Below are 25741 nucleotides of genomic sequence, written 5' to 3' on the forward strand. Positions count from 1 at the left end.
TCCTGGGCTCATTGCAAGCTGCTGGGGGCGATCTAGTCTAGGGAAAACAGATCCACAACTTTTATCTCATTGACTAACGAAGGGCCCGATCCCCTAGCCACCAAAGCTCTCTCACTGAGCTCTCATCTGCCCTGCTGCCCTGTGTTCTGGGAGGAGAGCAGATGAAGAAACATGTGCTGGAACCTAAACGGCGGTATTCTTTGTAGAGTGTTGATGTCGTGCAAGTACACCGAGGGTGTGACCGGGAGACTGGAGTTCAATGAAGACGGGGACAGGAAATTCGCCAATTACAGCATCATGAACCTGCAGAACCGGAAACTGGTTCAAGTTGGGGTTTACAATGGCAGCCATGTACGTATGTTCCTCCAGGGAGAGCCAGAGATGGAGGTGCAGAGCCTGCACCAGCCATCTAATGTCTCTCTCTCCTTCTCTCGGTGACACTTGCAGGTCCTGCCCAATGACCGGAAGATCATCTGGCCAGGGGGAGAGACAGAGAAACCTGCGGGCTATCAGATGTCAACCAAATTGAAGGTACCAGCAAATGACTCAGCTGGTGAGATGGAGCCACTAGTAACTCCTCTCACATATCTCCTGGCCTTGTGGCAGGACTGAGTCTCAGTTACATTAAAAAGCCTCGTTATGCTGCGCCAGCAGCATCTCGGGCTGCAACGTGGGAGTGCATTAAGTTACACAAAAGCACATCTACACGCACTGTCAAGCCCTTTTCCCTGGCAGAGCAGTGTCAAGGGTCTTAAATGTAAATGCGGGGCAGGCCCAGACTCATTCACTGTTGTGTTGTCTGTTTGTAAATGGGGCCCTGAGTGGGGGTCTCTGTCCCAGTTCCTAGGTCAAATCTAAAGGGGATTCATTTTAGCTTGAGCTGGTGTGACCTACTGGACAGAGCACTGGCCTGGATGCAGGAGACATGGGTGCTCTTTCTGGTTCTGCCTTTGGCCTGTTGGGTGACCCTGAATAAGTTACTTACTGAATAAGGCCTCCTTCTATGCCTCAGTTTCCCATGTGTAAAATGAGGGTAATGCTATTAGCCTAATTTTTAAAGTGCTTTGAAATCCATGCGGGAGAAGTGCTGTGAGAGAGCTGGGTGGGGGGAGGATTATTATTATTATCATTATGCATTTGAAGGAGCCTTCCCTTTGTGACCTCTGACCCCTTCAGCAAACACTTCCTGTCCTTACTTTCAAAGCCCATCACAGCCTGCTCTCCTGGCTGAGCCTTGCTTTAGGAAAGAGGACTCCTTTATTTGTGATGGGCACCATGGGATCCTTGCCACAAACAAACTAGACTGAGTAGTCTAGACAGTTTGTGTTTTATTGGGGCATCCCACATCCCCTTGGGGAAGGAGAAGGCCACCTGGCAGAGGCTTAGTCTCTGAGGCAAATGGGCATTTCTGCTTCCTCCACAGATTGTGACAATTCACCAAGAGCCCTTTGTGTACGTGAAAGCAACACAAGCCGATGGAACATGTAAGGAAGAAATTACCATCAATGGAGACCCAGTGAAAAAGGTCTTTTGCACTGGACCCAATGAGACCATCCCAGGTAACTTCTTCCAGGGAATGAACATGCATCAGGACCTCAGATCAAAAAAGTGAGGGAGCCCAATCCTGCTCTGCGGCCTGCAGAACTTGAAAGAGAGCAGCCCACTGGAAAATATCTGAGTACCTTGCCAGGCCAGAGAGTGCCCCATTTAGCTCCTCTCCATTGCCATGTGGGTGTTGGGAATCTCAGATGCCCCTGCACACAGAGATACAGCCTCCATGCTGGTCTCTCCTCTTTCTGCATTCCTCTCGTCTTCTCCTTTCTTCCCTTCTCTCTGACTCGCCTCATGCCTCTTTCTCTCTCTTACTCACTGTCTCCTTCCTTTGTTCTCTCTTTATTTTTGTCTCTTCCCCCATACCATAGTAAAATATCCCATGGCAGTAAATTCCAATGTGGAAAGTTACTTTGTCTTCCTAAATTCCTTGAGTTGAACACTGTATTCTCCTTCATTTCCTACCCTGAATTGTTGAGCAGTGTTGCTGTGGGCTGCGAAACATCTACTGCATTCCACCGCAGTGGTGAATGCATTTCAGTGGCATTGATAGGTTTCCTTTTTAACCTTGCTAATTCACTGCACACATAAATCGCAAGTAAACCATGTCTGGGTGTTTCTCATTTCTGAGCACAGGGCTGCAGTGAGGTCTCATTGCTGTGACTTCTTCACTCTTGCAAAATACATGGCAGAGCATTTACTGGAGGACTTGGAACTATTCCGACACAGGAGAGCTGCCCCGTGGCACAGAGCGGATGCGTTCTCTTCGCTGTTAGCAAACTTGTTTGTTAGCTCACTAATTTGCAGCCCCGGGTCTCCCAGTCCTTCGCATGGGCTCACTAGCTTCTGCTGGGTTAGGCGCTGATGGGAGGAATTCTCTGCAATCTTTGTGGTGCTGCATAACCCTCCCTCATCCCTGCTCCCCTCTACAGGACGCCCCACTGTGTCGCTGTGCTGCTATGGCTTCTGCATCGACCTGCTGATCAGACTTGCAGGGGTGATGAATTTCACCTACGAAGTTCACCTGGTTGCTGATGGTAAATTTGGCACACAGGAGCGGGTGAGTTTGGACATGTCCCTTTGTGTTGACGCAGGAGAAATGTATATCGGCCGCTGTCAGCAGCAGCTGGGGTTGCTGTGAGGAGCCTCAGCCAAAGCCCCCCTCTCTGCCCCAAACGGGAGAGGTTGAATGTGCTGATGCGGCCTGTGGAGGTGTTCGCAGAGCCTTGGGGGGGCGAGCACCTCGGGGTCAGCAGCAGAGTGGGGCTGACCCTGGCTGCTGGCTCTTGCAGGTCAATAACAGCAATAAGAAGGAGTGGAACGGGATGATGGGGGAGCTCCTGAGCGGCCAGGCAGACATGATCGTAGCCCCCCTCACCATCAATAATGAGCGTGCGCAGTACATCGAATTCTCCAAGCCCTTCAAGTACCAGGGTCTCACCATCCTGGTGAAGAAGGTAAGGGTGGATGCAGCTAGTGCCAGCAGACATGCCCCTCAGAGACAGGCAGGGGCGGAAAGTGGGTTCCCTCCCCACACCCAGGCAGCCCCAGCTAACGAGTGCCTCTGGACAAAACCTCCACCTCAGCCCCACTTCTCTTCCTGCCCCAGGCCTCTCATCCATCCCTGCCCGAGGCTGCTTCCTCCCCATCCAAGGCCCCTCTTCCTGCCTCCCAAGACCCACCCCTGCGCCTTAGTCCATCCCACATTTACTGGGCAGGCTGCAACCATGATACACCAACCCTGCATTTTATACTGGGTCCTTGGCCCCGCAGGTTTCAAGGCCCTTAGCAGTGCAGGCTCCAGCTCCACAGGGGAGTGAGACCCCCTCCTGGAGCCTTGCGCTCAGCGCTGTTGGACGGTCGGGGGCAGTGACTCCAGTGCCTGGGACTGACTCTCCTCTGCTGTCCCTCTCCCAGTTTTAAGCACTACCGGGAGACTTTCCCTGCAGGTAGTTTTCATTACGGTCACTCTAGGCCCCGTCACAAGAACCCGTCCCCTCCCTGTTCCCTGTATTTGCTGGAGCGTGAGGTGCATGCTTCGGCTATATCGTTAGTCGTGTTGGTCTTTACAGGTGATTTATTAAGTATGATGGTACAGTGCCCTGGGCACTGGGCGAGGTCACTTACTACTAACCAACGAATGAACATAAGGGTTGTAGCCTTTTGGCAATATGGGTGCCACCACCGGCCTGTTCAGCCTCCTTTCCCCCGTAGGGTTGCCAACTTTCTAAGTGGAAAAAACTGAACACCCTAGCCCAGCCCTTTCCCTGAGGCCCCGCCCCCGCTCACTACATTCCCCCTCCCTCGGTGGCTCGCTCTCCCTCACCCTCGCTCGTTTTCACTGGCCTGGGGCAGGGGGCTGGGGTGCGGGAGGGGGTGAGGATTCTAACTGGGGGTGTAGGTTCCGGGGTGGGGCCAGATATGAGGGGTTCAGGGTGTGGGAGGGTGCGCTGGGCTGGGGCAGAGGGTTGGGGTGTGGGAGGGAGTACCCCAACTCCTAGGGTGTGGGAGGCTCTGGGCTGGAGGTGCGGGCTCCGTGGCAGGGCCAGAAATGAGGGTTTCAGGGTGCGGGAAGGAGATCTGGGCTGGGGGGGTGGGGCCGAGGGATTCGGAGTGTGGGAGGCGGCTGTGGGTTGAGGCAGGGGGTTGGGGTGTGTGGGGGGGTGAGGGCTCTGGGGTGGAGGTGTGGGCTCTGGGTGGGGCTGGGGATGAGGGGTTTGCGGTGCAGGAGTGGGCACTGGGTTTGGAGGGGCTCAGGGCTGGGGCAGGGGGTTTAGGGCTTAGGGCTGCCATACGGGGTTAACTCAGGCAGCTCCTGGTCAGTGGCGCAGTGGGGCTAAGGCAGGCTCCCTGCCTGTCCTGGCTCCGCGCTGCACCCCATAAGTGGCCAGCATGTCCAGCTCCTAGGTGTGGGGGCCAGGAGGCTCCGCACGCTGCTCTCGCCCATAGGCACTGCCCCCCAGCTCCCATTGGCCGGGAACCGCGGCCAATGGGAGTGCAGAGCCGGTGCTCGGGGTGGGGCAGCACGTGGCGCCCCCATGACCCACCTCGCCTAGAAGCTGGACCTGCTGGCCGCTTACAGGGTGCAGTGCAGACCCAGGACAGGTAGGAACTAGCCTGTCTTAGCCCTGCAGCATCGCCAACCAGACTTTTACCGGCCTAGTCAGCGGTGCTGACTGGAGCCACCAGGGTCCCTTTTCGGCCAGGTGTTCAGCCAGACACCTGGCAACCCTGCCAACCTCACGTGCCTCCCCATGCTGCAGCTGAACCCCTCCATGACAGTCTTATTGGCTATGGAGCCGGGTCATAGAATCGTAGAATCATAGAATATCAGGGTTGGAAGGGACCTCTGGAGGCCATCTAGTCCAACCCCCTGCTCAAAGCAGGACCAATCCCCAACTAAATCATCCCAGCCAGGGCTTTGTCAAGCCTGACCTTAAAAATATCTAAGGAAGGAGATTCCACCACCTCCCTAGGTAACGCATTCCAGTGTTTCACCACCCTCCTAGTGAAAAAGTTTTTCCTAATATCCAACCTAAACCTCCCCCACTGCAACTTGAGACCATTACTCCTCGTTCTGTCATCTGCTACCATTGAGAACAGTCTAGAGCCATCCTCTTTGGAACCCCCTTTCAGGTAGTTGAAAGCAGCTATCAAATCCCCCCTCATTCTTCTCTTCCGCAGACTAAACAATCCCAGTTCCCTCAGCCTCTCCTCATAAGTCATGTGTTCCAGTCCCTTAATCATTTTTGTTGCCCTTCGCTGGACTCTTTCCAATTTTTCCACATCCTTCTTGTAGTGTGGGGCCCAAAACTGGACACAGTATTCCAGATGAGGCCTCACCAATGTCGAATAGAGGGGAACGATCACGTCCCTCGATCTGCCGGCAATGCCCCTACATATACATGTCATCTCCTCACATCCCTCTGGACCAGAAGAAGGTCCATCTCCCAAACTCTTCTGCCCTCCCAAGGTTATTCCCCCACCCCCATTCCCTGCTTTCCAGTGATGGCACCAGGGAAAAGCAAAGTTTCCAATGGTTTTGCACAAACATGATCTTTGAATCCTCTCTTTTAAGAAGGAAACTAAATCCTTGCAGGCTGGAGAATGGACCTGGCCCCTGGACTCTCTTTGTTGGGTGGAGGCTAAACCTCCCTTGGAGGCTGAATGAAAATAAAGTGTCTCTGGAGCCTCCCCTTTAAAGTAGTGACTACAAGCCCACACCTGCAGGAACAGGCCAAGCCTTGGGTCCCTCCTGCTCCACTCCATATAAAGTCTTTGGCTCCCTCTTGCTCCAGAGTGGGGAGAGGCTACTACATTCCGAGCATCCCGGCTGAGGGCTGCTCTCTGATTTGGGAGCAGGAGCAATGCACAGGCTTGTTTGAATGTCTAGTCTTTCCTCTGGGTCCAGTGTGGGACAGTTCCTGCAGTCTGCCCCCGAAGGGGGCTGCATTCCTATTGCAGCGGTATTGTCCCCGGCTACATGGACCATCCAAAGCACAGGATGCGGGAAGGCAGGGCTGGATGCAGGGGGCTGGCAGAGCGGCAGATTGGCAGGGATTTGGTTTCCTAAATGACTCTTTCCTGCTAGGTGCCAATGCTCCTTCCCTCTGTGCTAGGAAATCCCCCGCAGCACCCTCGACTCGTTCATGCAGCCTTTCCAGAGCACGCTGTGGCTGCTGGTGGGACTCTCAGTGCATGTCGTGGCCGTGATGTTGTATCTCTTAGACCGGTTCAGGTAACTGACCTTTGGGTGAGGGTGGGCGCGTGTGGGGGGGTGCACTTAGGACGGGGTGGAGAGGGGACAGGGAGGGGACTCGAGCTGGGTCACTGGCACCTCTACACGGGGCTCCCCCGAGGCCTGCTGGCGAGCGCGAGTGCTCTGCTGTCAGTGTTAGCTCTCGGGAGCATCTAAACCAAGGCTCCACGGGCTGCACTGGCTCCTGAGTGACTCTGAGTGCTGTGGAGCTCCAGGGACTGGCTCCCGGACCCGTGGGACCCTGGCTCTTGGCCCAGATACTGGGCTGACACTCTCGATGCCCCAGCACTAGCCCCTAGAGTTAAACCTGGGGGCTTCAGGCCAGGGCAGACTCGGCGGACTCTGGAATTTTCTTCCCTTATTTCCCCAAGAGGCCAAGTGTCCAGCCCTTCATGCAGTGTGACTCCCACCTCCCCAGGCAGCCCGTACCAGTGGGCAGCAGGCTCTCATACAATTGATGTGGGAGCCGAGTCCATTCATACCTTGCAAGTGGTCAAGGGGCTGTGAGCCGATCTTTATTTTTAGGATTTTCTCTTCATGGGCCCAGAGGCTGGAGCCGTAGCAGCATGAATGGCTAAATCAGATCAGCATAGACATGCCTGTGATGGGAACCCCACTGCTCTGGGGGAAGCTCTAGGGAGCAGGGGGTGGCTGCAGGAATCGGACAGGGGGCCATGCTGAGGCTGCCCCTGGCAGTGGGACGCCAGTGGATGGGAGTGGGAAGAGCTACCTGTCCAGCCTGGGAAGTGGGAGATGGTTGTGTGACATTGCCGGAGGGGGTTGTCGTCCATGGGGCGCAGTCATGTGGGGCCGGAGATGCTGAAGGCAGCTTCAGGGTGTGGCCCCGGTGTGGGAGCGTTGGGGAGCAGCCATGGGAATGAGACGTGCTGGGCAGCACTGGGGCTGTGTGTGCCAGCAAAGCGGTTGGCCCTGTTTTTCAGCCCGTTCGGCCGGTTCAAAGTTAACAGTGAGGAAGAGGAGGAAGACGCACTGACCCTCTCCTCGGCCATGTGGTTCTCTTGGGGAGTGTTGCTGAACTCTGGGATCGGAGAAGGTAAGATCTGTTTGAGTTCAATAAGAGTTAATTCAGGGAACCTAAATGGGCTGTCGTATACAGGAGGTGAGACTAGATGATCACAGTGGTCCCTTCTTGCTTCAAATACTATGAATTGAGAAGGCATTAGCACACATCAGGGCCCTTGGAGTAGCAGGCCCAGTTGCTTCATCTCAGATCTGAGCGAGATACCAGTCCAATATGCTGGGGGAGCTTCATATCCATCTTCCCCTCTTTCGGAGTGGCAGCATCTGGGAGGGGCAGCACCAAGTCCTTCCTGGGTGTGTCCCCCTTTCTGGTCCTGGCCCCACTGCTGAGCCCCCCTCAGGTAGGGGCCCTCTGCTAGGTCCAGGCTGGGAGCTCTGTGACCAGAGGGAACTGTACCCCTTGAGTTAAGCTGTATCAATGGGCTGCTGCTCTGTGTCCAGTCAGCCACCCCAGAGCAGGTGTAACTGAGCTGATGAACTCTTCTGACCAGCAGCAGCTCTCACGAGCTCTTGGAGTCCCTCCAGTAGGGCGGCCAGAGGGACAGGGTGGAGGCAAACTGCTCCCAGACCAGCTGGGCCCTGCTTACATGCTGCAGTCTGCTGTAATGCACTGATCCTGGGGGCTCGATGCCCACATGTGTCAGAGCACACCTGTGGCAGCATTGGGGCTTTCAGAGGAGCTGGTGCTCTCTTAAGCTCAGACCTTTCCCAAGCAGGGCTAGTGCTCCCTACATGCTGGCCAGCTGAGGAGAGAGGTCCTGAGCAGCCCAGCCTGTGAAGTGCACCTCTTCCAAAGGGGAACAGGCGAGCCATGTATGTCCAGGGGAGGGGCTGTCCGTGAGGGCAGCCTGGCCGCACTGCACCGTTCTCTGCAATGAACATGCCGGAGACAGGCAAAGGAAGCTCTCACATGGGAGGCTAATAATCCCGTAAAGGCTCAGGGCTCCCATGTGCAGCACGCACAGGGTCTCTCCATCCCACGGTCCGGCAGGAGCACAGCAGGCATGTCACCCAATAGGGTGAGAGTGTTACCTGCTTCGGTGGAAACTGCAGGTGGGATTTAGATCTGCCCAGTGTCCTGGTCAAATGACAGCTTTTGTCCTGGTGGAAAGTCCATCAATGGCTATTAGCCAAGGTGGTCAGGGATGCATCCCCATGTTCTGGGTGTACCCTAAATCTCTGAGTGCCAGAAGCTGGGAGTGGATGACATGGGATGATGGCCTGTTCTGTTCACTCCCTCTGGGGCACCTGGCACTGGCCACTGTTGGAAGACCGGATATTGGGCTGGATGGACCTTTGGTCTCACCCAGTCTGGCCATTTTTATGGTCATTGCATTCCGGCCTAACATGCCTGCTCCTAGTACAAAAACATGCCAGGGGATCTTCAGTGGTGAGGACATGGCACTTCCAGTTGTACCACTGGCTCACTGCTGACTCAGAAGAACGAGTGCCCCTGCTGTAGACAATCACCTCTTCCTCCAGCACCCACTGTTCCCTGGGGCCTCCCACTCAAGCACTGGCCTGGCCCCCCTTAGCCACTAATTCCCTCTGCTGGGTAAGCAGCTCCTGAAGAAGGACCTGCTGTCACACCAAGACAAACGGTTTCTCTTCTACGTGGACTGGGACACGGTCCTACCATGTCTCACCATGTCACTGACCAGCAATGCCCATTCTCCACTCGGGCAAGAGCTGACCTGTCTATCTGGAGGCACTGCTGACCAAGGACAATCATTTCCAGGGTGGAGCTATTTGCCTCCCTGGCAAAGGGGAAGTGTGGGGCTGTGTACTGGGAAGCAATACAGCAAACTGGACCTGTGTTCTCCCTTTGCACCAGTGCCCTGACATTCCCAGAATGGTGCATGGAGTCAGTCATGTGACTCCCATAATGCCCTGTGGCTGAGAGCCTCAGGAGACGGGTCGGACAGTGGTAGTTCGGACAAGGCAAGGGGGATTGTTTTCCATCCTTGGGTATCAGATCCATAGTGTCCCGCCGGGTACCTGTCTGCTCTGGACGGTCTCTCCTTGCTGACACATATGGAGTGCGTCTTTGCTCCCAACTCTTTCTCCTTTTCCCCCTCAGGTGCCCCCCGGAGTTTCTCTGCTCGTATCCTTGGCATGGTGTGGGCTGGCTTTGCTATGATCATTGTGGCTTCCTACACTGCCAACCTGGCTGCCTTCCTGGTGTTAGACAGACCTGAAGAGAGAATCACAGGCATTAACGACCCCAGGGTAATTAGCGTGTGTCTTTCTGAGAGGGTTTGTGTGTGTCGTGCGTCACTGAGGCAGGGTAAATGCGGAAACATATGATGGTCTAATGTGAATCTCCTGGCCGGGAAGCGGGGCCTGTAGCTTGATCTCTGGCACCATTAATCCTTAGAGCCCCAAACACAAGTGCTCAAGATTCTAAGCTGAGGCGTAGCAGCCAAGGAAATGCTCCCCTTGTGTCCCTCCCCAGACCCGCTGCTCCCCAGACACTCCCCAGGCACTGCTATGAAGAGCACAGAGAGAGGCCCAGGGCCAGGCTGCTGGCTCCCCTCACCTGAGACAGTGCCAGAGTCCCCCTGCCCATCTGCTCTTCCTGCTGTTTTCTGATGTGCTAGAGGGGGCAGGACCCAATACCAAGGAGAAGTGAGATGTAAGGCCTGCAGGCTGGGGCAGGAGGGGTGAGAGGGAACTCTTGGCAGCAGCTGTTTTACAAGCAGGCACAACCCCAGCCCCAGCATTGTGAAAACACGAGGGATAAGAATCAGTGCTGGGGGGGAAGGGGTTCCAAAATTGTGAAGGGCCCCCTGAGCCCCTCAAAGCTGTCAGCTCATGTTCTGCACAAAGGCAGGAGAATAGAGCCCGACATCGATTCTACTCCAGTTCTGTTAAATACTGGTGCAGGCGCTTACATGGCGTGGTGATAGAGAATGGCCGGCCGACCCACCCAACAGGGAATCTTGTCCAGAAACAGCACCAATCAAGGTGTTGTCATTGTCAGTGCTTAGGGAACTTGAGCTAATAGGAAACGATTAATGATGTACTAATTGTAATTAATTAAATCATTGCTGTGGCAGGGCAGATTTTCATGCATTTTACAAACCTAGCTAAGTCCCATTTCCTGCTCTGGAGAGCTGACGGCTGAAATCAGACAAGCCAGACACACAAGAGACAGGGCCCCCCATGAGAGTTCAGGGGCACTGCCGATGCGGGCCAGGATTTTCAAAGGGAGTCAGGTGCCCGGCCCTGGTTCACCAGAGAAGGGAGCAGTTCAGACAAGTGAGTGGCAGCTGGACATGCAGGGGTGAGGTGGGAGGGCGTGAATGACCCCCGCCCAGCTCACTGTGACTGCTGGCCCTGCACAGCACTCACAGCCGGGCTCTGCCTTGCCTTGCAGCTGCGGAACCCCTCCGATAAGTTCATCTACGCCACGGTGAAGCAGAGCTCGGTGGACATTTACTTCCGGCGGCAGGTGGAGCTGAGCACCATGTACCGGCACATGGAGAAGCACAACTACGAGAGCGCTGCCGAAGCCATCCAGGCTGTCAGGGACAGGTGAGAGAGGGGCTGAGTCCTGCCTAACTGCGGCAGACCGGGCTGTGGGGCCTGCAGGGACCGCGCTGCCGTCCCCCCCCCCAGGCTCGCTGCAGCTCTCGTTGTTGGTCAGGGCGTAGGGCCTGGCGCAGCGTGCGGGGCCAAGCCCAGCCTGCCAGTGCTGCAGGCCACGCGGGGGCGCTTCCTAGGAGACGATGTCCTGGCTGGCTGTGGGCTGGGATCTGTGACCTGGAATGAAGAGAAGGCGTTTGAGGTGCTGGGCTGGATGGGGGCCAGATTTCGGCACACTGGGGCTGGGTGGGGCTGGTCCCTGTGCCAGAGGGCTACCGGTTATGAGCAAAGCAGGGCCATTCAGCTGTCCACAGGACTGTGCTAATGCTATAGGGGGCAGGGGTATGGGGGGTATGATACCTGGATATGCTAGTGCTATAGGGGACAGGGGCATGGGGAACGGGTATGACACTTGGGGCAAGCGCAGAAAGGTGTAAAGCTTCTCTGGGTGGTGCTTTTGGGGGGTGGTAGGGTTGTGGGATACAGACTGGAAAGGGCCTCTCCGTACTGCACAGAAAGCAGGGCTGAGACCTGCCTTTCCACTGTGGACCATGAGATGGCGTCTCTACAAGGGGCTGAGAAACGTCAAGTGCTGTGTAAACCCCATTTCGCATTCATGGTGCAGTGTATTATGGCTCTGAAAGTGCTTCTGCCCTTCAAAAGAGGGCTGCTGCATGCATCAGAATGGGTGCTGCTGCTTCCCTTTAAGAGACTATATTGGCCTTGCCTGATGGTTATATTAGAGCTGATAACTGTTAACACTCTCTGCAGATCATGCAGCTGTAGTAAGTTAAGACAAGCCAGTCCATGCTGTCACACTGACCTGGCTTCTCCTTTCTCCGTGCTGCATTAGCAAGCTCCATGCCTTCATCTGGGACTCAGCAGTGCTGGAGTTCGAAGCCTCCCAGAAGTGTGACCTGGTGACAACAGGGGAGCTTTTCTTCCGCTCTGGCTTTGGAATTGGGATGCGCAAAGACAGCCCATGGAAGCAGAACGTCTCCCTGGCCATCCTCAAGTCTGTACCCAGCTCTCAAGGAGCACTCTGAGCTCTCCATACATTGCATGTGCGAGAGCACGATCAGCTGTATGTGTGCAGGGGTTAGAGTAGCCACGTTCCATCCAGGGGCTCAGGAGACCTCTGCTGAGCTGTTGCTATCACCTGCCTAACGCTCCCCAACCAGCAGGACTGTGGACCTAGCCCAAGCAGTCCTAGAGATGCCAGCTATGGAGTCAGAGGCACTTTGAGCCTGGTTCCACAGGATAAGCCATGTCTGTTCCCTGGCAACTTGGAGGTGAAAGTTCCCATCTGGCTGAGACTGGGTTCCCAGGGGCTCAGCTCCAAGTGGAAGTTTATCAGAGGAAAATGCTAAGATTTTTTTCCTGAATGCTAAGATTATTTTTAAAGAAAACACAAGCAGGTCCCATGGTGTAATGGTCAGCACTCAGACCTCTGAATCCTGCGATCTGAGTTCAAATCTCAGTGGGACCTCCTGGGGCTATGTTGGTTTGCTGCAAAGCCTTAGGGTGCCTGGTTTCCGTGTCTCTGGGTGAACCAGAGTGAATTTTGGGGGGAGGAATAGCTCAGTGGTTTGAGCTTTGGCCTGCTAAACCCAGGGTTGTGAGTTCAATCCTTGAGGGGGCCATTTAGGGATATGGGGCAAAAATTGGGGATTGGTCCTGCTTTGAGCAGGGGGTTGGACTAGATGACCTACTGAGGTCCCTCCCAACCCTGATATTCTATGAAGACTCCTCAGAATTACCCCTTCATAAGATGGGGGGGATTGACTCTTTTTTCCAGCTCTTAGACAATGGAAGGCTTTGGGGCACTCTGCCTCCATGTCCACCGTCTCTCTGACCGACATGGGCTCAGTATGTAACTCGCAAGGTTTTTTTCCTAGCTGCCAGCACTGTGATGCCCCATAGGCTCTGAGAGCTCAGCTGAGCTCTGTCTCCCATATACAGCAGCACCAGTACCCACGACTCATATGTTAGGAGTGTTGATAAGGAGCAGTGCAGATGTGTGCCTATAATATTCCTCCATCAGTCCAGGGTTAGTGAAATATATAATATGTAACTCAGCTCAACTTTCACATCCTGCATGAGTTTGTGGCTGCAGTAGTTAGAAAGCACAGGAATGTAGGCATGGTCCATGTACATCAGACCTGAGGTCCATCTAGCCCGGCGTCCAGTCTCTGACAGTTGCCAGTGCCAGATGCTTCAGAGGAAGGTGCAAGAAACTCCGCAGTAGGCAGATGTGGATAACCTGCCCTCGGGGAAGTTTTCCTCCTAGTCTCCTATAGTTAGAGGCTGGCTTTTGCTCTGAAGCAGGTGAGTGTCAGCAAGTTAAAGAAGTATGGGCTGGATGAATGCACTATAAGGTGGGTAGAAAGTTGGCTAGATTGTCGGGCTCAATGGGTAGTGATCAATGGCTCCATGTCTAGTTGGCAGCCGGTATCAAGTGGAGTGCCCCAAGGGTCGGTCCTGGGGCCGGTTTTGTTCAATATCTTCATAAATGATCTGGAGGATGGTGTGGATTGCACTCTCAGCAAATTTGTGGATGATACTAAACTGGGAGGAGTGGTAGATACACTGGAGGACAGGGATAGGATACAGAGGGACCTAGACAAATTGGAGGATTGGGCCAAAAGAAATCTGATGAGGTTCAATAAGGATAAGTGCAGGGTCCTGCACTTAGGACGGAAGAACCCAATGCACCGCTACAGACTAGGGACCGAATGGCTAGGCAGCAGTTCTGCGGAAAAGGACCTAGGGGTGACAATGGACAAGAAGCTGGATATGAGTCAACAGTGTGCCCTTGTTGCCAAGAAGGCCAATGGCATTTTGGGATGTATAAATAGGGGCATTACCAGCAGATCGAGGGACGTGATCGTTCCCCTCTATTCGACATTGGTGAGGCCTCATCTGGAGTACTGTGTCCAGTTTTGGGCCCCACACTACAAGAAGGATGTGGATAAATTGGAGAGAGTCCAGTGAAGGGCAACAAAAATGATTAGGGGTCTGGAACACATGACTTATGAGGAGAGGCTGAGGGAACTGGGATTGTTTAGTCTGCGGAAGAGAAGAATGAGGGGGGATTTGATAGCTGCTTTCAACTACCTGAGAGGTGGTTCCAAAGAGGATGGTTCTAGACTATTCTCAGTGGTAGAAGAGGACAGGACAAGGAGTAATGGTCTCAAGTTGCAGTGGGGGAGGTTTAGGTTGGATATTAACAAAAACTTTTTCACTAGGAGGGTGGTGAAACACTGGAATGCATTACCTAGGGAGGTGGTGGAATCTCCTTCCTTAGATATTTTTAAGGTCAGGCTTGACAAAGCCCTGGCTGGGATGATTTAATTGGGGATTGATCCTGCTTTGAGCAGGGGGTTGGACTAGATGACCTCCTGAGGTCCCTTCCAACCCTGATATTCTATGATTCTATGAGTGCATAGCACTGCAAAAGCCACTGTTTATTCTTTTAATAGTTACTCTTATCATTCTGGGTATTCTTGTTGTCCATAGAAATGTCCAGTCCCTTGTTCAGTCTTGCTAAACACTTGGTATTAACGATAACCTGTGGCAATCAGCTCCTCTGACTAATTGTGCTTTGTGCAAAAAGGACTTCCCTGCATATGGGGTAAGAGGTCAAGTATTGTCATGGATCAAAAACTGGCTAAGAAACAGGAAAACAAGGATAGGAATAAATAGTTTTCATGTGTTAGTAGAAGGTTAACAGCAGGGAGCCAGACGGATTCTGTTTTAGGCCCAGAGTGGTTTTATACATTTATCAATGGGTGTGGGAAAGGGAGCAAGCAGGGAGGTGACAAAACTGACAGGTGAGACAAAATGATTTAGGTTAGTCAAGACCAGAGACGACTGTGAGAACTTCAGAGGCTGGGGATGGGCAGCATGATGGCAGATGAAACTCAGTGTTGACAAATGCGAAGTAACACATCTTGGAGAGAATAATTAGAACTATTCTTAGAAGACTCTACATTACCTGGATCAACTCAGGATAGGGAGTGGGCATCAGCATGGAGACCTTTGCTCAGAGGGCAGCAGCGGTTGAGAAAGCCAACAAGCTGTTAGGATACATAGGGAATCGGAGGGAGAAAAATACAGACAATCCTGCCAGGCCTTTTTATAAATCAGTGGTGAGGCCTCATCGCTACTCTGTGTGCAGTGCTGGGCACCCCATCAGAATTAGAGAGGATTCAGAGACAGGCAGAGAGAATGACGAGCTCCCATCTGAAGAGAAATTGGGATGGCCCATGGCTTGGGATGTAATGAGAAAGGGGACTTGCCCCTGGGCACATGGCAGGCTTCAGTTGGGAATTGAACCCCAGTCCCTTCAACGCTAGACAGTGTGCCAGTCTTTGGACCACACTCGCTGCCTTCAGCCCCCCCGGCCCGGTAACTCCATCCCCTGGAGCACCCTCCTCAGTCCCTTCTGCCTCTGTTGGAAGGTGGGTCCCATCTGGTGGGGGTGTCCCTCCTGTCCACCTCCCTGTACTTCCAGCACAGAGCTGGCTGCCTCCATGGGAGTACCAGGGAACTCAGCACTGAGGTGGGCCAGCTCCATGATGACCCCATATGCTGGCCCTCTCTGCTACTCCAGTTCAGCAAGTCTGGCCTCGGGACGCTACCCTGGAGCACTGAGCACCATGAACTGCTGATTCTGGGTGCAGACACATGCCACTTGGCCACAGGGCACGTACTCACTCCCCCGCACTCTTCAGCACACTGTCAAACCTTCCGCCGGTCTCCAGTCCCCATCTCCATAGTTACACGGGATTGGCTCTGACTGGGGACCAGGCGATGTTAGGCTCTGACCTTCTAGAAGCTGACGATACAGGGTTTCCTGGATTTTAGTTATTATAATCTCCTAGCAGCTAGTCGACCCACTTGTGCAGACTCCCCTGGTTCCCCGTCAGCTGCCATGCGCTGCTTAGCCTGGGCCTCTCTGAGCTCGGGGAACAGAACTTTTCTCTCATGAACTGAGCCCATTGGTTCTGGAGGGTGAGAGCCGATGGACACGGAGCCTGTGAGGGCAGCTCTGCACTTGCCTTTCTGAGCAGCACTTTGAGGGGTTTGCTTTACTTGTGCATTACCTGACAGGCGGATTTAATCTCCCAACAGCCCCGAACGCTGCCTTTGGAAACACACCTTCCAGGATTGCGTAATGACGGGCAGGGGCACTAACTGCACCCCAGACGCTTCACAAATGCATGTTGCACACCCAGTGTAACAGCCCCCCACACACACTGCTCATGCACAGGGTTACCACAGGCAGGACCATGTGTGCACCTGTCACATAAATAGAAGCTACATGCAAGCTGTGTAATGCACACACAATCCTCTGCCTGGAGCCACCGTGTGCTCCTCCGCCCATCTGCACACACATCACACCCCTTTTAGCACAGCCTGCCAAGAGCAAGCGCAGAGTAGCTCTTTCTGGCCTCTAGCCAAAGGGGCAGCGAAGCTGACGTGCAGAGAGTGAGGATGATGTGGGCAGGTGAATGCGACGGGCTGGTGTTTCTGACATTCCCCTGCTCCCATAGTGTAAGTGTGAGCTCCCACTGAGCCAGGCGGTGGTCTTCAGTGAATGCTCTGTATTGTCTCCTTGTGTTTCAGATCCCATGAGAACGGCTTCATGGAGGATTTGGACAAGACTTGGGTGAGGTATCAGGAGTGTGATTCCCGTAGCAATGCCCCAGCAACACTCACCTTTGAAAATATGGCAGGTTTGTTCTGCAAACCTCTTTCTTCCCATTGGCTTGTTAACCTGCTTTCCTTCACTGTAGCCCTCCGAGCTCTCCTGAGGTCTAAACTCCACTTCTGGGTCTGCGCTTCCCTGTGGTCTGGGAGTTTGCTGTGTTGAGCAGTGTCCTGTTCCCACTGGTGGATCGGAAATGGCTCTGAAAGGCCCATGCACCCCCTGATCTTCCCCTTTGAGGCCCCATTCTCATGCCTGTGATTTTAAATGTCACCCTCTCTGAACATGACTCACCTCCCGCTCCTCCAGCCAAGCCAAAGTGAAAGAACAGCCAGGCCCCAAGGCAGAGACCAGCATCCCAGCCAGAGCCTCAAGGGAACCAGGACAGGAGAAAACAAGCCGAGCATCATAAGCCAAAAATGTAAGGAAGGCAGCAGGTCTAGTGGCTAGAGCAGGAGGCTGGGGTGCAGGGCCCCAGACTCACTGTGTGACTTTGGACAAGTTGCTTCACCTCAGTTTCTCCCCCTGGAAAATGGAGAGAATGATACCTACCGAGGGTGGGAGCAGTAATTGGTAAGGAATAATTTCTTCAATTAGTTTTGCCATGTTTTCTGTTTGCAAATTGTCTGCAAACAGATGGCAGTCTTTTCAGACATCCTCACCCTACAGGGAATCACCCAGGAAGTCCCACCAGAAGTGCTGCATCAGTGGCTCCTTCCCCAGTGCTTTCTGTGGGGTGTTTGGGGTCCAAGCTGTGCTGACCGTATGCATCCCTGGTCAGAGTTCCCAGAGCAAGTGTGAGAACTGCCCAGAAAGAAACCAGTCTCTTCCATCTCCTCCCTCCCTTCTCCTGCCCCAACTTGAGACTCAATATGGCCACACCTCCACTGTCCCATCCCTCTAGAATTCATTTCCCCTGCTCCCGGCCCATAGTTTTGGCCATCAAAGTGGTCACCATGGGCAAGGGGCACCATGTGCAGCCTCACTACGCACATTCCTTCCCTACCCCCCCACCCCCCCGAGTAGACACAGAGCTTTAAACTCCAAGAGTCAGGCTTCCAGTGTATCCCTGTGAACACTCTGGGGTGGCTGGTATCTGTCAGTTGTTTGTATAGCCCTTGTCCCTGATTGCAGCCTCTGGGTGCTACAGTGATACAACCAATAATAATAATCCAAACTCAGAATTAGCTTTCCGTTAATATTCTGCAGTATTCCCTTCAAATTCCCTCTTTCCATGAACATCTCTCCTGGTAAAGCCGCTGCGAGGATATTCCCAGGAAGTGAGTGCAAAAAGGGTGTCAACATAGCTGAAGCAACTACAGTAAAAAATACAAACGAATCCTCATGGAAAGGCTCTGCAATATTCGCCTTCTGCTGTGCTCCGCCCTGGGGCATGTCTGGGGGCAGAATCCCTGGCTGCAAGAAGCTATTGCCGTGCAAAGGGTTATTGTAATTCTACAAGGGAAATGAAGTATCATGATGCAGTTTCCATTGTCCTCTGTGTAACTTTCCTGCTTATTTCAGGTGTATTTATGCTGGTGGCTGGAGGTATTGTTGCCGGGATATTTTTAATATTCATAGAAATAGCTTACAAAAGGCATAAGGATGCGCGGAGGAAGCAGATGCAGCTGGCGTTTGCGGCCGTTAACGTGTGGCGGAAAAACCTGCAGGTAGGACAAACCGTTTTTAGAGCAAGTCTCCAACAGGTGCGTTTTTCATTCCTTCACCAAATCAGTGAATACAGAGCTATGGGATAGCCCAGGGGCCCCACCATCCCTTCCCCTGGGTCCCTACTAACTATGGGGGTGACTGTGCTGCTAATGACCAAGGCATGAGTTCCCTGCCTTCTCAATGGGAATCCCCCGTGGCACTAACACACTGTCTGATGCAATCTCTCCCAGGAGGTGAGTTGTGCACAAATCTAACCAGGACATCTGGCAAAAATCGCTTCATTCTCAACTGTGCTCCCAGGGGTGGTCTGGCACATTGCTCGGCTGGAGGCTCCATGCAAGAGCTGGGTCTCATTCTGTTTGAGCAAACAGGGCCAGCACAGCTCCTTTAAAACGCCATTGCCTTGACGTACCGTTAGCTGACTGCGCTTGGCAGCAGATGATCACAGCATTCAGCTGCTGTCGATGAGCACCCTGTCCTACCGCTGCTGTCTGTGTGGGGAAGGGCTCACGTGACCATTAATGAAACACAGCCAAAGCAACCCCCCGTGTAAGTGCAGTTGCAACCTTCATAACTGGGACCGATTCCAAAAAGAGGTGGTGTGTGCTCTTGTCAATTGGATTCCACAGATTTGGAGACGTGGGCATCTCTTGATGCCTGTGATTCATGCTGGGGGCTAATAATGCCAGTTACTGTTAGCACACAGATTCCCCAGGGCTCATGCCAAAGGGCCATTGCTTGCTATGGATTCTCTTGTCTACAAAGGGATCATTTCTCCTTGCCCCTCAAGTGAGGCAGGATCTGGAGGGAATCTGGTGTGCCTGACACCTTAACATAGCAACATAAGTGAGCCCGGTCCAGCTGGCCTGGCTAAACTTTCTCTCTTTCCCAGCTGCTATGGGATTAACCCTTGCTATGTCCATGGCCCCAGGTTAGGACATCTGGAGTTTCTCTCTGAACTGTCCAGGCTGTTTCTCGTATTTGGGGAAGCAAACCAACGTTCAAAGAGGAACAGATCCTTTATCCGACCAAAGGAAACCACTATCCAAAGAAAGTGTGAATGAAAGAGAGAGAAACAGTGATTGGGAACCTTAAAAGCAGTGTTGCTGTAACAAGTGAAATGAAATGGCCATGTGATAGCAGCATCGACTATGACATGGGAAAGGGCTGCTCAGGTGTAAATGACCTCCCTGAAAGCGGCAAAGGGTAAAGAATGAGGACTGGCTGCTCTATACTTTATTAGACTAACTGAGAGCTCTTTGGGCTCCGTTCACTAATACAGTATTGCAAACTCCATTTCTCTTTTCCTTTGCTTTCAAAAAGCAGCAGCACGGAAGTGGTTAAGTCTGCTGGGACAGAGCATTAGAGTCACACTGCCATTTTTCACTTGCCAACCTTCTAGAAACTACTGCACTGGGTCCTGGGCAGAATCTGTGGGACTGTGAGCTACGCATGTCGCCCTGTGGGTATAAACAGAGTCTCATGATAAAGATCAGTTTGACAATGTAAGACTTTTCCACAGGAGGAAACGTCAGACCACTAGTATCTGGTACATTACTAGAAGGTAGGCAAGTGGAAAGATTTATTTGTTAAACCAAACAAACAAAAATAATGGGGTTTGGGATCACAGTTTTGCCATGGCTATTTCCTGAGATGCCATGGAAGAAAAAGACATTTCATTCCATCCATCTTGCTTTCTTTTCCGTTTGTGCATGTCCGCAAAAGAGAGTACTGAAAAGGAGGAGGAAATGTATCCCCAAGCATGCACTATGCACCAGCGGGATACATTTTGGTTACCCCCGGGCGGTGGTAGAGCCAGACCTGGTTACTCCTTCCCCACCCGAGAAGGGCACGCTCATTGGCACTAACGCAGCTGGGGAGGAATTGTTCTGCCGTCCTGGTATCTGGCTGGTCCCCACCGCTAACAACGCCCTCTGCCCCCAGCGGCTGGTGCTCCCAGCCTGTGTTAACCAGGTCCGACTGTCTAACACCCATGGCTACATTTTTGAGTTCTGTTTCTCTTTGAGTTCATTCCAACCCCTGATGATGTCATAGCACTAACGCTTCGCTTCTTTCCTTTCTTTTCCTTTTTTTTCCCTTTTCCTTTGGAAAACGTTCAGCTTTGCTCAAATGCATCATTTAAATTTTTGAATACATTTTTTACAGAATATTCATACAATGACTTCTCTTTCAATGCAGTCCTCTCTCTCTCTTGTGGCGCTAGGATTCAGCTTCAGAAAAGGCCCAGAGCATTTTTTTTTAGTGGTAGGTGCAGCATCTCTCCCCTCGGTCTAGCTAGACTAGTTCTGGAAGCAAGGGGCAGGAGTCCTGCAGACATGTCTGTTAGGAACAAAATGTCATTTAGCCACTGAATTTTAAATGGCTCCCCCGGGAATTGAGGATAGCCATACAAACCTTTGAATGGACACAGAAAAGAACAGGGCTACTTCCCCAAAGGGGTTTGCGTTTCTCCAGATCCTAGGCCATTCCAGCTAGTCATAGCAGTACGTCATCCCTTTTGTAATTCCTTATTCAAGTTAGGGCCATGATGGCCCCTCGTGGAGGAGTTGGGAGTGACACCAGAACAACTCCAGTAGCCGTCTTACCTAAATGAAGGACATAACATGGGGCAGTATTCAACTAGATTTAGAGATTCCAGCAACACACTAGAGATCTAATCACTTATACATATTCATTTTAGGATAGAAAAAGTGGTAGAGCAGAACCTGACCCTAAAAAGAAAGCCACTTTTAGGTCCATCACCTCCACCCTGGCCTCCAGCTTCAAGAGACGTAGGTCCTCCAAAGATACGGTAAGAGGAAGAAGAACAATTCTGCCCTCTCTCTTTCTCTCTCTCTCTCTTTTCTGCCATCCCATCAACTACCACACACCCATCCCGAAGCTGCCACTGTACATGCATAGCCTCATGTTCGTCAACAGTCAGTCAGTGAGTCAGTCTTCCCGTGTACCTGAAAGGGTTCGGGGACTCCTGGAGAGCAGGCAGGAGCTGGTCTGTAGTCCTGTGATGAGTTTGGAGCTGCTACCGAGTTTTTTGTTTTGTTTTTGACTGGATGAGTTTTGAGTTTACTCTGTTCTTTGCTCACCATACTGGTGCTGACCTTTGGAAAACAGTGACAATTTTTCCCCTGTTCCTGAGTGTTCCTGTAACTGTTTGTCATTGTATGACACCCCGGTTTAATTTCGGCACTGTCTCACCTCACCGAGAGCCATGCGTGTCACATTCTCTACATGTGATTTTTGTTTGTGATTGATAGCATTCAGGACTTACTGCTAAGTGCACAAGTAACAGCTGTCTCTGGTTATGAGCAGCATTAATTCAGCTCCAGAAGAGAGACACCGATGGTTGAGAGAGGAGTTTTTAAAAACCCAACCTGATTCAAATAGTATATTTCGCTGCTTGAGTACAACTGCTTGCTGCCTCTAAAGCCCAGCTAACGTCAGACGGAAATACTGTCCTCTCCAGTTAGCATTTCAGACACAACTCAATGAGGTGGGCTGTTGAACTAAAAGCCAATACCACATCTGTGCCCTTTGCATGGTGCCTTTTGTTGTATGCCACTCTCTGCAGTTTGGCCAATCTATTGTAGCAGTTGGATGTGGGAGATCCATTTTGGGCCAGGCATCACAGTTAACAGGCTGCTGAAACCACCTCCAACCTGCCCGATCTGCAGATTTCTGCCCATTGCAGATTTGCTCAGGGCAGGTTCACATGGAGGCTGTTAGACATCATGCATGGCTGGGAACAGAGAGCCATTAATGAAACTGGGGTGGCAAAACGCAGCCCACCATGTTCCGCAATTCACTTAGCAACACAGAGTTGCAGCCCACAGAGACTAGAGGGACCTTTAGGAACTAGCATGTGATGGTCCATCTTGTTCCCAATGCATGATGGGACATGTAGTCTCTCTGGGCCATGGCTCTATATGCAAAATGGGGGTAACTCCATTTTATGCTAAAGTAGAGGCTTGCTCCCAAGTGATGTAAAGCACGGTTTGGATCAGGCCGAATGTGCAGTAGCGAGCTGCTGACCAACCAAGCCCTCAGCTGGGCCGGGTTGGGCTGCCCCTTCCCTAGAAGCCACTGCTGCTGCCATTTCACCGAATGGGATCCTTTACCTTGGCTGTCATCTCAGGATATGCAGCACATGCCAGCTGGTTCAGAGAACGCAGGGGAAGCCCCCCAGCACCTTGAGGAAGGGATCAGAGACAGCAGACTGGAAGGAACCACAGCGCTAGTGTTACCCGTGCTGCACTCTCCAGGCGGGGAAGCTCTCAGCCTGCACTAATGACCCCCCCATCACATCACATCACATCACATCCCCGAAACCCAGTACCGCTGAGCAGGCAGGAGGGTGTGAGGTGAGATTGCCTGCTGGGGGCCCCATGATGTCCCTCCCTCTAAATGTCTCTCCACCTCAAAGCACGGAGCATGGCCAGGGGAGCAGAGGGTGAGGAAGGAGGAGGAGGGGCGTGAAGGCTCTGAGGAGCTGGGCTGGGCTATGGAGCTGACAGGTTCCTTCGTGGGTTTCGTGTGTGGCATTTGTGACTAATGCCTCTCCCCGAGACCAAGAAAACCAAAGAGGAAATGAGGCCCCTTGTTCCAAAGTTAACCACTAACCCGGAGCGGGGCTGGGGCAAGAGCCCTACACGGGGGTGGAGAGCCATGGGCATGGGAGAGGGGAAAGTGTCTGGACTGGAATATCATAATGGAGAGCTGGGGGCCCTGGATGGAGTGTGGGGACCGGGGAGCTGGGTCAGAGGCAGGCCAGCTGGTGTAAGTGCTCTGCTGTGGGGTGAGAGGGGCTCAGTGTGCATGTCAGGGCTGTCTGGGGCCTGGAGTATTTGACATCCCACGCACAGGTAGGTGCTGCTCACGAGACAGCACCACCAGGCGCCCAGACTCCCGGGGCTCCCACCCCAGGGCAGGAAAGGCGTGACACCATAATGAGGCTGCGGCCATACCCCTCCTCAGTTACTCTCTAGAGCAGTGCCCTATTCCCACCACCCTTCCCTGCTCTCCAGTACGTCCCAGCATGAGGCCGCCACCGGACTCCCAGCCCAGCACTGACACGCCACAGAGCAGCAGCGCGAAGGATCTCACACTCCAGCCAGCCTTTCACGCTCCTGGCCAGTGCACTGGCCTCGCCCCCCACCGCACCCTGCCCCACCAAGCACAGCCTGTGGCCCTCGCACAGGCTCACACCAGAAGGTGCACCCCAACACTGGTTTAGTTCACAGGGATCTTCTTGTGCCCCATTATCCCAAGAAGACAGGTGTGGCCAAGACTCCCTGTCGGGCTGGTTGTGTGGGCAGAGACTCTGCCGGCTCAGGGGATTATGTGGCTGCTCTGCCTAGGGCAGCAGGTGACATGGCTGAGAGCTGGGCACCTCGCCCCCCATGCCCAGTCTGTCCTGCTGCTGTGTTCCCTGGAAGTGAGGATAGTTTCCACTCAGCCCTTGGCCCGGGATCCCAGATTAGATTAAAGTGGGTTGTAAAGACGTTGGCTTGTTGTCTGTTTTGTCACTACAAGGCAGAGATCAGGTTGTTTGGGCACCTCAGCTTCGTTTCCAGCCCGGAACATGTTTGAGTTTCTTCAACAGTCAACGTGGACGCTGACGCTCTTGGCTTTGTAGTGCTTGGGTTGGGGATAATTACACCACCCCAACGTACAGGACCCTAAATTACTGACGAGTGCTCTCAGCATTAACTCCAGCTGAATGCAGTTTTTATCTGGGCATTTCCTTGGTTTTAAAATTGTTAAAAATGTCATCTATGAACACTAAGCAAGAAACCCCTCAAACGCTGCCATGTATATTTTAATGATCAACAGATACAGCCTTTCAATCTGAAATCATTGTCTTGTACTGTAACATTTATGGCCAAATTCACCAGTACACTGGCTGCTTTATGCAGCCAGAAGGCCTTGGCCAGTGACAACAGGTTTACAGCTGCTTTGTGTGGCCAGTGCAAGGCAAATCAGCCAGAGCATGCCTCACCGTTCCCTCCCCTTCCTGCCCTGCACATTCCCCGGGGCAGGCTCCCCCAAACGCCATCTCCCTTCTGAACCCCAGACATTCCTTGCATGCGTGTGGGCACACGTGCACGCTCACATCGGTACATCTACACACACATGCATAATTGCCAGCTCTTGGAGCAACACAGATTTAAGCGCTGCTGGAGCCAGTCTCAGCCAATGGGTGGAGAAGCTCCAGCCCTCGCATCATTTTCAGCCCTTCCCAAGGGGGAAAACCCCCTCCGATTGGCTGGATGCCTTCGCCACTTGTCCACCTCCTGGGGACGAGCAGCTCGTGAAAGCTGCTGTAGGTGATGGGCCGTGCTCACCCCCAGGAGCCAGAGGGGTTTGAGGGCTGCAGACGGTCCCTCTTTCAAAATGGCGTCATCTCTTACTCTCAGTGGGTTTGAGGCCCTTCACGAAGCGCCTCCCATATTTCTTCAGTGGAAACAAAGCCCAATTGCTTCCAGAGAAGTGCAGTCAGAAGGCAGCGAAGAGCCCTGTGCAGGCCTGGTGAATGGAATTGCGCCGCAGCTTTGCTAAGGGCAGCCTGATAAGTCCCGTTGCGAGGGATAGGAAACGGCAGCCATTTTGAAAGAGAGAACAGTTATGCTGAGTTTCTCTGAAGGGAGCCATTACTCTTCAGCCTCTGCTAGAGGAGAAACTGTCATTTCCAAAACATAATGGGGAAAAGTCCTTAAAAGTGCCTCTAAAAACTACCCGTTGCACCAGATATACTCAGCCTTCACCTCTCGGCTGGGGTGCGTGCAGTGATGAGCTGCCAAAATCTTAACAACGGGTTCCCTCCTCACCCCATGAGGGGGTCGTTGCTCACCCCCGCCCCCCGGGACTCCTGCCCCATCCAACCCCCCCCCGCATTCCTTGACGCCCCCCCGGACCCCTGCCCCATCCACCCCCCTCCCCTATCCCCTGACTGCCCCCAGACCCGGGCAGGAGGGTCTCGTGGGCCACCACAGTGGGTGCCCACCCCGCCCCTAAGAGCCAGAGGCACCTGCCGGGGGGCGAGGTGGGGAGTCCCGGGGGTGCTTACCTGGGGCAGCTCCCAGGAAGCATCCGGCAGGTCCCTCTGGCTCCTAGGGGCAGGGGAGCATAGCTAGGGGGCAGCAGGGGGAGCAGCCGCCCCCCACCGATCACATCAAAAGTGGCGCCTTAGGCGCCGACTCCCTGGGTGCTCCGGGGCTGGAGCTCCCACAGGGAAAAACTGGTGGGTGCAGAGCACCCACCGGCAGCTCCCCACCCCACACCCGGCCCCAGCTCACCTCCACTCCGCCTCCTCCCCTGAACCCACCACCCCGCTCTGCTTCTTCGTGCCCCCCCGCCCTTGCCGGCTTCCTGCAAATCAGCTGTTCGGCGGGAAGCCGGGG

At 53.4% G+C, this 25741-nt stretch overlaps 1 protein-coding gene across 24 annotated transcripts in view; it reads left to right on the plus strand.

The window, feature by feature from the left end:
* The window catches only part of GRIN1 (glutamate ionotropic receptor NMDA type subunit 1), an 85079-nt gene that overhangs the window by 54544 nt on the left and 4794 nt on the right, over positions 1-25741 (plus strand). For 7 of the 24 annotated variants that reach the window (XR_012155311.2, XR_012155318.2, XR_012155313.2 and 4 more), the window contains 15 exons: positions 207-351; positions 448-531; positions 1424-1559; positions 2484-2611; positions 2844-3008; positions 6171-6289; positions 7252-7364; positions 9432-9580; positions 10731-10888; positions 11793-11954; positions 16571-16680; positions 18177-18322; positions 20523-20588; positions 21025-21135; positions 22477-22702. Coding sequence is in view for 13 of the 24 variants with exons in the window: in XM_073314979.2 (XP_073171080.1) it covers positions 207-351; positions 448-531; positions 1424-1559; positions 2484-2611; positions 2844-3008; positions 6171-6289; positions 7252-7364; positions 9432-9580; positions 10731-10888; positions 11793-11954; positions 16571-16680; positions 18177-18322; positions 20523-20588; positions 21025-21135 (1792 nt within the window). In the remaining 11 variants the exon portion in view is untranslated. Of the gene's footprint in view, positions 1-206; positions 352-447; positions 532-1423; positions 1560-2483; positions 2612-2843; positions 3009-6170; positions 6290-7251; positions 7365-9431; positions 9581-10730; positions 10889-11792; positions 11955-16570; positions 16681-18176; positions 18323-19845; positions 19888-20443; positions 20463-20522; positions 20589-21024; positions 21136-22476; positions 22703-25741 lie in introns of those variants that run through there. The other 17 variants (XR_012155314.2, XR_012155317.2, XR_012155319.2 and 14 more) reach the window with 10 other exon arrangements.

Source organism: Lepidochelys kempii, chromosome 16 (genome assembly GCF_965140285.1).
Source record: "Lepidochelys kempii isolate rLepKem1 chromosome 16, rLepKem1.hap1, whole genome shotgun sequence".
Taxonomy (NCBI): domain Eukaryota; kingdom Metazoa; phylum Chordata; order Testudines; family Cheloniidae; genus Lepidochelys; species Lepidochelys kempii.